This window comes from Oreochromis niloticus, linkage group LG5, assembly GCF_001858045.2.
Source record: "Oreochromis niloticus isolate F11D_XX linkage group LG5, O_niloticus_UMD_NMBU, whole genome shotgun sequence".
Lineage (NCBI taxonomy): Eukaryota > Metazoa > Chordata > Actinopteri > Cichliformes > Cichlidae > Oreochromis > Oreochromis niloticus.
The window spans coordinates 17,096,898-17,112,710 of record NC_031970.2 but is presented as its reverse complement, the minus strand read 5'-3'; the positions used below and the strand labels follow the sequence as shown (position 1 = coordinate 17,112,710).

Here is a 15,813-nt window from a genome sequence, read left to right as displayed (position 1 = left end):
ACTTACTGTAATGAATAAAACAATTTGTCAGAGCTAGTCTTCACCAGCATCCATAATTAGAAATATGCACATCCACTTGAGACCTTCGGCTGTCTTCAAGTTGGTGAAGACATCAAACACATTCTTACTTGATTCAATTATCTCAACTGAATACACCAGCGGTCACACCAATATATAACACGGCATCACACTGCCACCTAGTGGTCAGGAGATGTGTGTGCAGCTGACATGAACCTCAACAGACACAGAAACACAAGGTTAATTTCTTTCCTTCTTTTTTTTTTTTTTTTTACTTAAAATATGCACATATATAATAATTTTAACCATTCAAATTAGAGTGTAAAAAAATCGTTCATTCTTAAGACAAAACTGTGGCCATAGTGACATTTCTTTCAAAGGACGGGGAGAGAAAAAGACAATCTAGACACATTCACAAATATACATACAGGCCACAAAAAAAAGTGGGGAAAAAAGGGCAAAAAGTATTCAAATCAACTGTATTAACACTTCATATACAAAATCCATAGAGTTTAGTAGGGTTTTAAGCTCCATTGAAGCCTTGTAATGTATTTTTAAGATCTCATTTGTCAGTGTTCAGTGTACAAAAATGTGGATCTACAGAGTAACAATGTCCAAAGGCATTTGTACGGATCTCTCATGCCATGGCATGTTTTTAACATTTCACATATCAAACAGAAGATGTGTTCAGATGAGATCACTCAAGTTCCTTGAACCGTGCAAACATGGCCTTGCGTACTGCTTGTTTGTAGGTGGCATGGTCCCAAACGACAGGCTCCTTCTTCTTCCTTGGCTAAAAAAGAAAAAGAAGAAAAAAAAAACAAAAAAACTCAATAAGATGTCCAGCAGGGTTCGTACGCTTTTTTCAGGGTCAAATTCAAGCACTTTTTAAGCACTTTCAAGGTCCCTTTTTAAGCTTTTCCAGCTTAAAAAGACTCATTTTATTTCTCTATCTGATAAGAAAACAATTCAATCAGATAGCTATTTATTGTGAATGAAATAGTTACATTTTCAAGCACTTTTAAGCACCACATCTGAAATTCAAGCACTTTTCAAACCTTGAAAAGACGACATTAGAATTCAAGCATTTTCAAGGATTTCAAGCACCCGTACGAACCCTGGTCCAGATAACAAAAACCTCTCATAATGCTAAAACCAATCAAATGAAACCCAGCACCTACCGCGACAGGTTCCGCCCCCAAACCAGGCCTCTCACTGACTTTATTCATTTCCCTAAACACACAGGGAAAAACTGTTAGGCAAATATGAGCAGAAGCATGCTTTAATTTTTTTTTTTTTTAAATCTCGTAATATTTACTTTGTTTCCCATTTTAGTCACAATAAACACATTTTGTTAATGCCTCTACCTGGAGCTCCCAGCCCAGGTGTTTTGATGCTGTGGTTGTGAGTGATGGTGTTTTCTTCTTTTCTGTTCTGGTGATTTGGGTGCTTCTCTGGCACTCAGCTGTAGAGGACACAATCACTTTTACTTAGTCTACTGAATTATCCACACAATACCCTCCTCTGCAAACGTTCCCACTCCACACATGTCCACTTACTTGTCTTTCCTGGTTCTCCAGTGCCTCCAATTCCTTCTTTGACCTCTTGATTTTAAGGTGGATCTCCATATTTTGCTGTGGAGACAACAATGCAAGTTTTAGAGGCTAAATTTGTAGTATCAGTGCCAATAATTGATGATAGAAAAGTCAGAGGGTAGTACTTTGTGCAGATCAGAAAGCTGTTGGTGACGGATAAGAGCATCCTTGTTGGGGAACTGCCTTCTACACAACAGACATGCCATCTTCTTCCAGTCAGTCAGTTTGTCGTCCTTTTCTTTTGACTGGCTGCTCTGAGTGGTTTTAACCGTCTCCTCCTCCTTTTCTTCCTCCACCTCTTCATCGCTTCCGGCTCCATAGTCTGATGCCAGCATACCCAGGGATCCCATTGGACGCTGAAAATGGAAGCAGATGAAGGTTAAACTGAGAATAACCAAAACACCAAAAATATGACCCAGAAGGAAATCTTACTTTTGACTTCTCGTCTTTCTTAGCAGGAGCAAGGGGCTTCTTAAAAAGATCATCTCCACCTGCAATCTGCAGATGACAGAATAGGAGGAAGAATGATTACAAAACAGCAGAAAGCAATAGCTGTTACTCCTGCAAGTGAAATCGCCTGAACTGAGTCGACTCAATTATGATGTTTGGGGGTCCCTAACCTTCCTTTCAAATACAGCGAAACCAGCATCGGCCGATTTAGACTGCCTCTTATCGTCGTCTGTTCCGGTCTTCAGCAGAGGAGATGGAGCACGCACAGTTTCCTTTTGACGATTCTGGATCTTTGCCCAGCGCTCCATGTCTTTCATTATCTGCAAATAGTAAACAAAACATTTCTCATCTATTTGCCCCCTGCACACATTTATTTAACATTATGCACAGCAGGTTTGTTGCATAACTGATACCTTGACAGCAGCTAGGCTTCTTGGCTTCTCCTCCTTATCCTTCTCTTTGTCCTTTTTAGAAGAGTCGTCACCTTCTTTGTCCGGAGCAGCAGCAGAAGCTGAGCCAGGCTCCTGAGCTGAACTGGCAGCTGAAACGGGAACTGGAACCGTTGAAGCCTGCGGTGACACTGACGGCTTCTTCATTTCTAGAGGGGCATCTGCTGCTGGGTTTGAAAGAATGGCCTGGTCTTCAGCCGTCATGGTAACAGGTTGGTTATCTGCAGAGTTACTTCCTGGGACTGGGACGTAGGTCTTTGACACAGCATCCCAGTACAAGTACTCCTGGGTTTGAGCATTATAGAAATACTACACACACACACACACACACACACACACACACACAGAGAATAAAAATTAAAACCAGTAATTGAAAACTCATGCTACACATAACTCAAATAATGTTAGTCTGACATATTATTCATAAGCTTGAGGAATTTAACTTTGTTAAGACATGTTACAGATCAAAAGTGTACTGTTATTAGTGTGCAAAAGAAAAATAATACAAGAACATCCTCTTGCACTACTGCCTGCAGTGGAGAAGTGGTTAACACATTCATTTGGCAAGTGAAAGGTTCTATTCTATTCAAATTCCCTTTGGGGTTGCTTAAAAATCTGCTAAATTAAATCAAAGCATCTTCTTATTACTTAATGATTGGGTCATAAATTTTAATCATCTAAACAATCAATCTTCACAAAAAGAAGTGGGAGGTACTGGGTAGATGTTTTAATTATGCAGTGAAATCTACAACATAAACTCGTATTCACATTCTTCACAGCAATCATTAATCTCAATGACTCACTAAACTTTGCACTTTTTAGGCAGCGTGCAGGCTCACCCTGGAGTTCGGATCGTAGTATAGCGTCGTCTCCGGATCGTAATAGAAGCCTGACGTGGCATCATACAAGTAGCTAGACGTGTCTGGAACCTCAGCTCCTGGAGGAAGCATAGCAAATGAATGAACATAAATACATTGGATGGTAGATGATCCTAAAAAAAGACCCATTTAAACCGTCTAACCATAAATGTAGGCCTGTGATCCGTCTGTGGTAGCTGCCATCCCAGAAGACTCTGTGGTCACATGAGCTCCAGCCAACTGGTATGATGGATCCACAGTTGGAGGTGCAAGATAGCCGATTCCCTTTGAGGGGTTGAAAAATAAAAAACAGTTATATGGTCACATTTCAGACAGCATACATGCAACTTTGCTCTTTTGGTATGCAACCTACCAAGGTACCGCTGGGGTCTAATGGCGGCGCAGCAGCACCACCTGAGGAGAAACAACAGTTTTTAAATGGAAATATATATATCTATATATATAGATCTATAGATGGAGATAGATATCTCCAACAGGAGAGACACACTAGACTGTATCTGAGAAAGACTCACCTTGCATTCCAGTAAGAGCACCAGCAGGTGGCTGCAGAGGCTGCAAGAACTGTGGAGGTTGTGGATACTGCTGCTGCTAAAACACAAAAAGAAAATAGATCATCTATGAGTCTGTACCATTCACTTATCCAGCTTCAGTAATTAGAGAGCACTGCAGATTTAATAATGCTGACTCTTATTACTTAGATATTTGATTATGAAACCCAGAACTACTACCACCTCGATAAAGATGCAGAACAGCAGTCAATAACTGTTCACATACTTATGCATAACACCCAAACATCAATAGTCAATGTAACTCATTGCTGACAAATCATGAAGCATGGCAGCACTTGTCAATTAGTGGTGCTTTTCATTTCATTTTATTTTATTTTTTTAAATACCACAAGATATACAAATATAATAGGGAGCTTTTTTAAATATATGACTTTATAATTTACATTAAAGATGTGTAAAGCTGATGAGCACACAGCCTTTGGTCATGTGTCTTCACCCAGACATCACGCAGAGATGTTCAAACAAGTTCATTCATAATGCACGCCTCCCACGCTGCTTTTGGATGTTCTCACTACAGACATGCCCAAACAAACGACACAATCTTTAGTCCTTTTTGTATCCCTTGCTCCTCCTTCCTTCTAGCCTCTTTGTCCATCTTATTCACTTTCAATCATTCCACTTTTCTTCACCTCCCTTCTTATGTTTCATCCTCACATCCTCCCCCACTGTCATTATCCGTCCACTTTACCTTCATACAACTTTCACCCTCCTGTTAGCCCTCTATTTTTCCCCACCTTGCTTCTTCCCTTTTTAACAGTAACTGCCCTTTACAGCACGGTAGCTCACAGACAAACTACATCACCTCAACGTGGGCAACCAGGTGTTTGTCTGGAGTTCTGTGTCCTCCTCCTTAGTCATTAACATCATTAGAAATCAAAGCTCTGGAGTTTAGTAGTATTTGCACAGAACTAATATTAAAGATGATATTAGAAACCCTTTTAAGCTGTTATGATCTTAATGAAATTATGCACTTAAATTCACTTTGCCTACTGAACTGAAGAAGGGGTAACTGTTCGGAGCTCCCAATAAAAAACCCTTCATATGTTTAACATTCAAAAATGCAGTTTTCTATAATTTTTTTATAAAGACCACAACTTACCCCGATTATGCTGCCGTCAGGTGGAAACCCAAGGATAGAAGTGTTTGATTTCTCAACATCTTTTTTGACACTGAAGGGAAACCAAAAAGAAAAAAAACAAAAAGGTAAAGATTTTTCAAGTGAACATGTCTGATTTGAAAATCTTTGCAAAGCAGTTACTTACTTTTGGTTCTTCAGGGGTTTTGCAACCTCAGCATATACTCTGACTCCATCGATATAAAGGGGCCTGGGTTTAGTGAGGAGTTCAACCAGACGTGTCACTTGCTACAAAAGAAGAAACAATGGTATGTTCCGGATACTGAACAAGTAACCCCATTACAAACTCGCCAAGAATGGAAAAGGAGCGATATCTGGCAGTACCTCATGGGAGTCCATGTCAACAAAGCAGAAGCACTTTGATCCAGGTGGTTTGCCTTTCACTAGACGAACATTTCTCTCATCCAAATAAGCAAAGGGATCCAAGGCTTTCAGGATAGTCTCAACTGTTGTTGTGGACTTCACATTTTTTATTATCATGGCTGTAAGAGTGACATTTTTTTACTTGATCTGTAACAGCAAATAACTGAATAAACATATTCATCCATATCAAGATACAAAGGACAACAAACTGAAGTTCGCATACTCTTGCTGTCTTTAAATACAGAGTCAGACTGTTGTGAGGGGTGATGAGGAGGGTTGCGGTTGTTCCAAGACTCTGCCTGTTGCTCCGTATCATGCTGTTGAAGCCGCTGGTCCACCTGCTGCTGCCAGGCCTCTGGAGTGAGGTCAGAGCTACGTTGCCACTGACTATGGGAAAAGGGCTCAATCGGACCTTTTGGTCTGGACCCATTCAGGTTAATCTTCAGCTCTTCCAAAGGTTCATCTGATATGGGCATTTGGGGCTCCTGGATTTGAGGTACTTTGTGATCTGATTCCTGTAGTAAGAGTAAATACGAGCCATAATTTTTAAAAAGCATTTTTTCACGTTATCTTTTACTTTACAGATATATGCTTTATTTTATTTACAAAGTCTTCTTGCTCCCATAAGCTAGTATAAGTTACTATTGTTGCTGTTTTCTATTAATGCAAGTCCAATACTTAGATCTACTCTGTTCTATCCAAGATCAATGTGTTCTGATTATTCAGAAGAAACTGCTTTTTGAAGATGAAGAACTAAAGATTCTTTTCTTGAAATTCACTCACATGAACACGTCTTTCACACTCTTCTGGCTGGATATACTTCACTGAAGCAGTTCTAGTGCCAACCTTTATAGACCCCTGAAAGAAGAACAGAAAATACCAGTCAACACTAAACTTCCCAGTTACTCATATCTAAAATACCAGTGACACCCAACATGCACTGTGGCAGGTTTAGCCCTCCTCTCTTCTATGAGGACAAAACGGGCCATCACTAATGAAAGAGTGCAAAGCCCATGTCCATGACCCATGCTACACATGGATCATTAGTCCCCGAAAAAACAGCTAGTTGCAAGGGGACCACAAAGCGCTGTCTATGGATTATATTCATTACTACTCTATCAATAGATAAAATTATCATGTGGGCCATTATAATCTCCGATTTCTTGCGCCAAAGTAACATGCTGAAATGTATTTTTTGCCCAACCAAAACCCAAAGCTATGCAACTCACTATTAAACAAGAAAACGACAGCGAACCCTGAACTGAAGAGCTAAAACTAGGAAATGTTTGTCTTTTTTTTTTTTGTCAAAAATAACTGAGATCATACCAATTTTTTTCCCTCTCAATCCACCAGCCTTATTAAACAGTCGGCACATGAAGTCTGAAAAGTGTCATTAGAATCAGATCAGATTGTCTACAGTTGTCCCTTTCTCACATGGAGCACGCAGTAGATATGTCCACATTTGATGCATTCTCACTACTACAAACATTCCAGTTGGTTTAGGCCACAGAGTTGCATAGTCAGAGCGGGTAGGAGGCTGGACACATGGCGCCCACTGCTCGTTGTGAAGTCACCAGACCTGCACTAGTCTCTCATTTGCAGAATCAGATATAACGCAGACTTAGATATAGGGAGCTGGTCCAGACATTAGAAATTTCACTCTTGGTCTAGAAGTCAGCCATCCACGGAAGAAAAAAGATCACTATAAAGTGCTAGATGAGAACCAAATTCTGAGCAGATGAGTTGTATAAACCAAACATTGCCACTGTAAATAACCCATTTCTAACTCCAGGCTGTATCTGCATGAGATGAGATGTATCCCAAAACCTACAGTATGTATAAATGTTTTTACAAATTTGAATCATTTATCATCCATAACCCTGATGTACACATTGTGGAAGTCAAAAATGCATCCAAATGTGGCCAGTGTCTTCATTCCAGAGCCATTATTTTACCCCCAAATACTAGAGCCATCCTTTTCCTCTCCTAGCAGTTTCAAGGTGGATATTCAAATATTTGTCATTAAAACCTGACAACTGATTCCATCGGGTTTTTTTTTCTCCTTTAAACGAGCTGATCACAAGCTGCTGAACATGTACAAAAATAAATAAATTATTGGTGATATAGATGAAAAGCAAAATAGTCAACTTGAGCCAAAACAGCTACACATTTCAGCAAAAATCCAACTGGTCAAGATAAGTCAAGATCAAAGTTGCTCCAAGCAATCCAAAGGCAGATATCGAAAACCACAAAAACAAATAAGTAATTGATGAGTTCAAGAGGCCAGCAAGAAGACTTGCATGCTGAGAAAAAGTTGAAGATAAATGAAACTGAACCGAAAACAGAAGACATGCTGCAGAAACTTGAAGACAAGACTGTTTGCAACTGTGTCTTGAAGCTTTGTGAATCTGTATTCCCCATTTTCAGGCATTCCATGAAAATTTGTGTAGTCAGAGAATCTATCCAATAAATGTTGTGGCAAAGCACCAAAAACAGAAATGTCAACATAATAAATGACCCTAAAGGAACAGTCAGGGGCTCGATCACAAATCAAACAGCTTCATTTCGAGGAAAACCCAAAATAACTTTCTTGGTGATTCAACAACAGCTGAGATAATATAGTCAAGATATCGTCCGGTTATTTCAGTTTGCACCAAAGTCGCGAAAGCAACAAACTACAGCGCCAAGCTGTAAGCACAGCTAAAAGCTCTCGAATGCAAAGTAGTTACAGACATTATAGATAAGTGGGTATTCACTATAATGCTTTACCCTTCCTAAAATTACAACTAGAAAAGGTTTCAATCAAGACCCATTTAAAAAAAAAAAAAAAATCATTTGAATGAAGACAGTCAGCAACACAGCTTACAGCCACCACACACACAACTCCTACAAAACAAATACGGTCAACTGGTGAAACGTGACATCTTTCAGCTACTTCAATCAATCAGTTACATTTTAGCTACAATACTGTTTTTCAACCCCAAGGCTCAAGATGAACCGACTGTCACTTTCTGATATGCCTTCAAACTCTATTCCTCAAACTGGGAATCTTTCAAAGGATGCCGGTACAGAAAACGAGCACCAATCAGCCTCCTTTTTTTTTCTTTTTATGGGAAATCCTGTGAAAATTGCTGTGTAAAATGTTAAAACTTGCAGCTGCTTACTTGAAAACAAAATGCCACCGCAGGATGAGAACGACGAGTACTCCAAATTTTGTAAGACATAAAGGCACCCATGTGTTGCAAGCAGCAAAAAATCTCCTTTGGTCTTCATAACCAAATAGAGTAAACGTTCGAGTTTAAAAAGAATAAATGTTAAAAATCATTGATTCATTGTAGATAATGAGACTAGCTTTTCATCAAACGTTAAACCATGCAAGAACTATATTTCTAGTTTCTGGTTAAATACGTTGCAGTGTTACTCGTTTGGCACGTCATGGCTGAAATCTGAAAAGTTAGGACTAGTAATCAATAAAAAGAAAACCAGTTACTGTCTGTACATACAGTTTTAAAGTCATATTTTTCTAGATCTACTTAATAGGTTATCTGTGGTGTTATTATGGCTGTGTAGATAAGCACTGATATGTTAATAAAAGAGATTAGGACCACCTATTAAAATATATATATATAAAAAGAAAAAGAAAAAGATATCTTAAACTGTCGACATCTGACATCATCTCCTCAGCCAAGATGACTTCACTAAGAATTAAAGCAATCCCTTCCATGGTTCTCTTCCTCCCCATTTACTAAATGCCCCCTCAACCCCTAGTAATCCTGATGGAAGAGATGGCCTTCGTAGAGTGACGAGGATGGGCCACCTTGTTGGACTCCATGAAGTGGACTGCATCCTCGAGGTTTAAAAACTCCACATAGGCCGTATCGTAGCTGTAACCTGGGGACAGCATTTGAAATACAGATGGGTTTTTGTTAGTCAATGCCAGTAATGATAGTCACCCAGTGAAACATTACAAGAATGCATTTGTGAATACATCGAGATCAAAGCGAGCGAATTTTCACACCTTTACCGACACCCATACCTTTTCAGGAAAACTTTTAGTTTATGCCTTTTTTTCTTAATCAGTCTTCTGATGACTGACGACATTTCAGACTCGTCATGAAAGGCTTTGATAAGCCAAGCCTTAACAGACCACTGGCAAGTGAGTGTTTGAGTAGAGAGCACCACGGAGACAGAAAAATTTACAATTTGTTTTCATATCTAATCAAAAATGGAAAAAAGGCACCCATTTCTGTGAGGTGTTTTGATACATTTGACATGATCTTCACAAAAAAGCTCAGCATCATGAAGGCACTGCATGTACAGCGACCCACTGAGGAAAACCTTCACACTAAAGCAGATGTTTAAATCAGCAAGATGAACAAAGCGCCAGCAGAGGGCTTTCCATTTCAGATTGGCAGACATCTTTTCCCCCCTGATCAGAGTACTTGGATAGCGTCCCCGAAGGACACATTCAGCAAGTCACATGCCACACGTCTTTTTTCTGAATATCACTCTCCAAAAGCTGCTAATATTTAATCTTGCTAAGTCTTTTTAAACGCTGGCAAAGACCCCAGATCTTCAAACATGAAAAAGGATTGCAGAAACACCCTCCCCCCCCTCTTTTCTGGTAACTGCAAGTTACCAGAGACAACAACAAGAAAAGCAACCAAGAATGTAAAGGAATAAAGAATGCGGAGGTTCGAATATCGTAAAAGCGAATCGTCAGGAGGACAGACTAGCGAGAAACTGTCCCAAACAGTTCCACAAAGAAATTTCATTCTTACCTGGCACAACCTTCTTGATTTTCATCCCCTGCATTGGCACACCATCACGAGCTGCAAAAGCACCAAGAATCTGCAAAACATTTCAAAATGAGTAAGCTGTGTCATGTCTGTGTATGACAATTAAAAACACAGTATGGTTTAAAAAAAAAAACAGATAATGTAAAAGACAAGGTTGCATTTCTATTTCAATTACCTGCTCCATTGTGGCAGTCTTAGGAATACCAGTTACAGATATAGTATTGGAAACGTTGTCTTCCATTGATGCACTCCTGTAATCTTGATCCTTTCAGGCGGCAGCCATTAAAATATTCAAATATTATTAATACAATATATTGTTAAACAAATACTAGTGAGGAAAAACAAATTACACATACCTTGGAACCAGATTCGCTAAACTTTGAAGGTGAGATTGGTTTAGACTCTTTAAGGAGCTTCTCTGGAACTTGAAGTTCTTCATGTTTGTAGTCAAAAACCCCTCCAGAGCCTGTTCTGTAATCAATGTCCCTATAGTCCTGATCTCTTGCCTGTATAGTGCTGCTGCTTGGGAAGTCCTGTTCGGGCCCTAGCTTACCCCTTCCAGGTCCTTGATTTGGTGGGCTATCCTTCATACCTTTAAAGCGATCAGTTGGCTCCTGAATTTCGTGTAAAGGATGATTCTTCTCGAAAGGCGGCCTTTCATCACAATTTGATTTATTGTGAATATGCTTTGGGTCTCTTTCTCCAAGCCAATGTTTACCCTCATTTTCCCTTCCTTGCGGACCAGTAAGGGGACTTATTTCTGGAAGTGGATGATCTTGTGGGCCTTTGCTTCCAATTGGTGGTAGACCCATGGGAGGAAAGCGATCACCACGAGGAAAGCCAAGATCCTTCCGTGGAAAGTCAACAGATGGTCTATCCCGCTCATTAAAGCCTGGTGGATCCCTAATATTCATATCTCGGCCAAAACCTACAGGTAAGCTGGGTTCAGGTACACCACCCATACCTTTGTTGAAGAAAGAGTTGCTATCCTTTCGACGGTTCTTCCATTCTTCTGCAAGTGTCATCTCTTCACCACTCCGATAATCCATAAGGGGACTGTTACTCTGCTCAGAATAGTCTCTCTTTCTGATAGCGTCTACTGCATCCATAAAGTCTGACCTAGGAGGACCGACATCTGGTCTTCCTCTGTTTTGTGGAGGGACATCATTATTTCCAAATCTTAAAGGAGATCGATCTCTACCTCTAAATTCAGCTGAAGGTCCGGGGCGATTTCTGAAATCCATATCAGAATCAAAGCCACCCCTTGCATTGAAAGGTGGCCCTCCTCTCCTGTCAGTGTCCATCATTCTCCTGTCACGTGCAGCCAAGTCCATATCATAGCAACCTGCCTCTCCAATGCCCATTGGTGGTCTGTCATGCATGTCTATAAATCCATCCTTTCGCTCCATTTGATCCATGGGGAACCCTCTTCTTCCATCAACATTGGGATTGCTAAACCGTGGCATTTCGTAATGGAATGGTTCTCTCTCCCTCATATCCATAAACCTGTTTGTTTCTCGAGGCGGCATACCCCTGCCTCCCATATCTACTGAGTTCCTGCCGGGCCCAGGGAGACCTGAAGAATTCATAAGTTTGTCTCTAATGGAATTTTCATAGTGCCGCCGAAGACTGAAATCAGGCTCTTCTCCAGGTCTGAAGAACTCTCTGTTTGGCTCCCTTCCTCGCATATCATGTGGGTCCATATCACGCCCCCTCATGGGTGGCCCATCCATCCTCCTCATTTCCATAGGCGGCAGATCAAGGGGTCTTGGGCCCATATGACCTATATTCATCCCATCTCTACCTCTATAGTCAGGCATGGGACGATCTCTGCCCCCAAACATTTCTCCACGGTGATCACCACTGGAATATATTAATATTTATTAAAATATTATTTTTAAAAAAAAAAACACAAAAAAAAAAAAAAACACAAAAAAAAATAGGTGCAAGCATGGTAGAACTAAGTGACATCCAATGATTTAGTTTAATTGAATTCACTGAGGCTTTATTAGCATGGGTTTCATGAAACAATAGTGCAAAAGCATTAGAATTTATCAAACTATTTGGATAGTACATCATGACAATAATCTGTACATTAATACAGTTTTATGCTTTATATTGACAACAAAAATACAGTGTATCACATGCATGTCTGTGTGCAAAGGTAATTTAAATTCCTTAGGTTGTGGCATGTTAATTAAGAATAGGTATTCTTTGAAAGAATATGTATTATGTAGATTTTGTAAATTTAAATATACAAAATCTGAGGATTTACTTTGTTAAAGCAACTTTTACATTTCAGAAAATTAATGTCTGTCTTAACCTCACTTGCTTAACAGTTATCACTGACCACATATAACCTTCATATCATCTTAAGATGTTTATTCTTTCCCATTTTCAAAATAGGATTCATTATATTTTATACCACCAGGTGTTGGGCTAGCAGTGGGAACTGCATCGTTTCTGAGAAGGACCAGTTAGTCGCAGCACCAAATGACACAGCAGCTGTTGTGTGTGGGGAGCTTTAGCATGGAGGTTTTTATAGGTTTGGGAAAAAATTTGAGTGAGAATATTTAGTAGAGGTCTGTGTACTTATCTACATGTATTTGTTTGTGGTTCTTTGTCTACATGAGAAATGCCTCCACAGACCTTTGCTAATAAAGGTTCTGACATGTCCCTTAGTGTGTAGTGCTGAGTGGACCTCATACTTCACAACTCTATAAGAATATGGATAATCTTAAGCCAGATTTGACAGTGAGTGGATATGTTTATGCAGATCAATACAAACATTCAATGGTTCAAGGTAGGTAGCAAAATGTAATGCATAACTTTTTCAAATTAATGATAGTGCCAAATCACATCAGCAGTCGCTTGAAGGCGCTTTATATTGTAAGGCAAAGACCCTACAATAATACAGAGGAAATAATACATTAAGATTGCAATCTTACAAAATATGCAAATACATTTCCTACTGCTTGCAAATAGCATTGCAGGTAAAAACATGTGCAATTGGGCAAAAATAAATACACAATAGTACATCTTAAAGTCAGTATGCGCTTTTGACTAAATGATGCTCGTTTACCGAAAGGGTGGTCCTCCCCGTGGTCCTTGCCCTGGTCCATCCCACATTCTTATAAGTCAGTATCCTATCTGCAGAGAAAAAACAATTTGCATCATTATCCACACCATCTAAGCTACCCATGGTACATTGGTCCCTTAATAATAAAGCTGATAACTACTGGGCTTTGACAGAAAAAAAAACCCCCAATAGGACTGATCAGAAATCTCTGAATGTACAGTCACATGAAAGTGTCCATTTATATGTAAGAAGAGCGCTATTAGGCCGATACAAAGATGATTTTCAAAAGATGGCTGCACGGGATAAACATGCAGTGTGGCGTGAGTGCTAATGGTGGCCCACAAAAGAACGGCTCGCTAATTATAGCCATAGGTAGGCCTCACAAAACTACGCCACAACATAGACAAATAACAATGATGTCCTACTAATTGAACTGCGAAGGAATTCAACTGCACGATCGAATCATTTCATCAGCGACAGTGTTTTAACTTGTAAGACCATTGTAACAAAAGTCAGTCTACGGTAAGTGATGAGTGACGCTATCGAAGCTAACGTAACTTGGCTAACGATTAAAGGACGTTTTCGTTTTCCCAGCTTCCAACTGCGCAGCACCTTCACCAGGGCTTATTTTTCAGTATTATTACGTGTATAATTAGTCTATGGAACCCACCTCGGTTGCTCCTCGAGCTGAGAGTTGATACTGCGAGAATTTGTCGCTCAGACCGTCGATGGCTTGAACGAACTACCGAAAAATGGAGGCGTGTGCTCTTCTTCTACAGCTGCTGCAGCGCAGACTCGTCTTCTTCGTTTTTGTTATGGTATACCTATGCAGGGCGAATTGCTGCCACCCAGCGGTTATTAAATGCACTAATAATAATAATAATAATAATAATAATAATAATAATAATAATAATAATAATAAATACATACATTATTCAATTTACCAAAACAACAACAACAACAACAACAACAACAACAATAATAATAATAATGATAACACCAGTAATAATAATAATATGTGTTGGTGTGTTAGGAGACAGGTGTACGTATGTTCTGAAGAGAAGAGGGATGAAAGATGGCAATGGTATAGTGGAAGAAAACAGGAAAAAGATTCATAGTTATAGTGAAGAAGGATATGCAGATGATTGCATGACACAGAAGGATGCTATGGATGGAGAGAGATGATCCACCTAAAGTGAACAGCTGAAAGAATAATAAGATAAGATAAGATAAGATAAGATAACCTTTATTAGTCCCACACGTGGGAAATTTGTTTTGTCACAGCAGGAAGTGGACAGTGCAAAAGTTATGAAGCAAAAATTAGAATACAATAAGAATAAATACAGTACACAACCGTACAGAATAGAATAAAATAAAATACTATATACAGTAGAATAAAATAGAATAAAATATACAATAAGATAAAAATAGAATACAAATGCTATATACAACTGAGTAAAAATACAACGATGCCAGAAAAGATTATTGCACATTAGTGTTATTGCACATTAGTGGATGTGTGTGTTTGATCAGTTAAAGTCTTTGTTGTGGAGTCTGACAGCAGTGGGGAGGAAAGACCTGCGAAATCTCTCCGTCCCACACCGTGGGTGCCGCAGTTTCCCACTGAAGGAGCTGCTCAGTGCTGTCAGAGTCTTTTGCATGGGGTGGGAGATGTTGTCCAACAGGGATGAAAGCTTTGCCGCCATTCTCCTGTCACTCACCACCTTCACTGGGTCCAGAGGGCATCCTAGAACAGAGCTGGCCCTTCGGATCAGCCTGTTCAGTCTCTTCCTGTCCCCAGCAGAGATGCTGCCGCCCCAGCAGACCACACCATAGAAGATGGCTGAGGCCACCACAGAGTCATAGAAGGTCTTCAGGAGTGGGCCCTCCACTCCAAACGACCTGAGTCTCCGCAGCAGGTACAGCCTGCTCTGCCCTTTCCTGTAGAGGGCGTCTGAGTTATGAGTCCAGTCCAGTTTGTTGTTCAGATGAACACCAAGGTACCTGTAGCTGTCCACAGCCTCGATGTCCATACCTTGGATGTTCAGTGGTTGCAGTGGAGGATGCTTGTGCCTGCGGAAGTCTACCACCAGCTCCTTGGTTTTACTGGCGTTGATCTGGAGGTAGTTCAGCTGGCACCAGTCCACAAAGTCTTGGAGACTGCCTCATGGCTGAATCAAATCTGTTGAAGAAATGATTCAGTTCATTTGCCCACCTCACATCCCTCCCAGGCAGAGAGTTCTGATGTTTGTGGCCTGAGATGGTTCTGAGGCCTCTCCAGACTTCACCAACGTTGTTTTGCTGAAGCTGGTTCTCCATCTTCTGCCTGTAGCTGTCCTTCCCATTCCTTATCAGTCCCCTCAACTCTCTCTGCACCCTTTTCAACTCCTCTTTGTCTCTGGATTTGAAGGTCCTCCTCTTCTGCTTGAGGACAGCTTTAATTTCTGGGGTAATCCAAGGTTTGTTGTTGGAGAAACA

At 40.1% G+C, this 15,813-nt stretch overlaps 1 protein-coding gene across 4 annotated transcripts; it reads right to left on the bottom strand.

Moving 5' to 3' along the window:
- Positions 1–262: 262 nt before the first annotated feature.
- On the bottom strand, positions 263–14,147 carry rbm6 (RNA binding motif protein 6). 4 transcript variants are annotated; one of them, XM_025907220.1, is made up of 23 exons: positions 14,006–14,147; positions 13,339–13,406; positions 10,613–12,119; positions 10,432–10,521; positions 10,239–10,308; positions 9,275–9,348; positions 6,241–6,315; positions 5,681–5,972; positions 5,419–5,576; positions 5,222–5,322; positions 5,059–5,140; positions 3,903–3,978; positions 3,743–3,783; positions 3,534–3,654; positions 3,352–3,449; positions 2,477–2,821; positions 2,234–2,383; positions 2,046–2,111; positions 1,739–1,969; positions 1,578–1,652; positions 1,386–1,483; positions 1,200–1,251; positions 263–811 (listed from the first exon to the last, which is right to left on the bottom strand). In XM_025907220.1, exons 2-23 carry the CDS (start codon positions 13,383–13,385, stop codon positions 716–718), a joined length of 3,945 nt encoding a protein of 1,314 aa, XP_025763005.1. In that variant the 5' UTR covers positions 13,386–13,406; positions 14,006–14,147; the 3' UTR covers positions 263–715. The 4 variants fall into 4 exon arrangements, with proteins under 4 accessions (XP_025763005.1, XP_025763006.1, XP_005453579.1 ...); XM_025907221.1 differs by having other exon boundaries at positions 3,903–3,975; XM_005453522.4 differs by having other exon boundaries at positions 5,059–5,128.
- Between the last annotated feature and the right edge of the window lie 1,666 nt (positions 14,148–15,813).

Coding starts and splice junctions, on each gene's coding strand:
- rbm6 (XM_025907220.1), bottom strand. CDS start 13,385: ATGTGGGATGGACCAGGGCAAGGACCACGGGGAGGACCACCCTTTCG. Junction 12,120..13,338: donor CGGGGAGGACCACCCTTTCG/GTAAACGAGCAT, acceptor AATATATTCCAG/TGGTGATCACCGTGGAGAAA. Junction 5,141..5,221: donor AAACCCCTGAAGAACCAAAA/GTAAGTAACTGC, acceptor TTTTTCTTTTTG/GTTTCCCTTCAGTGTCAAAA.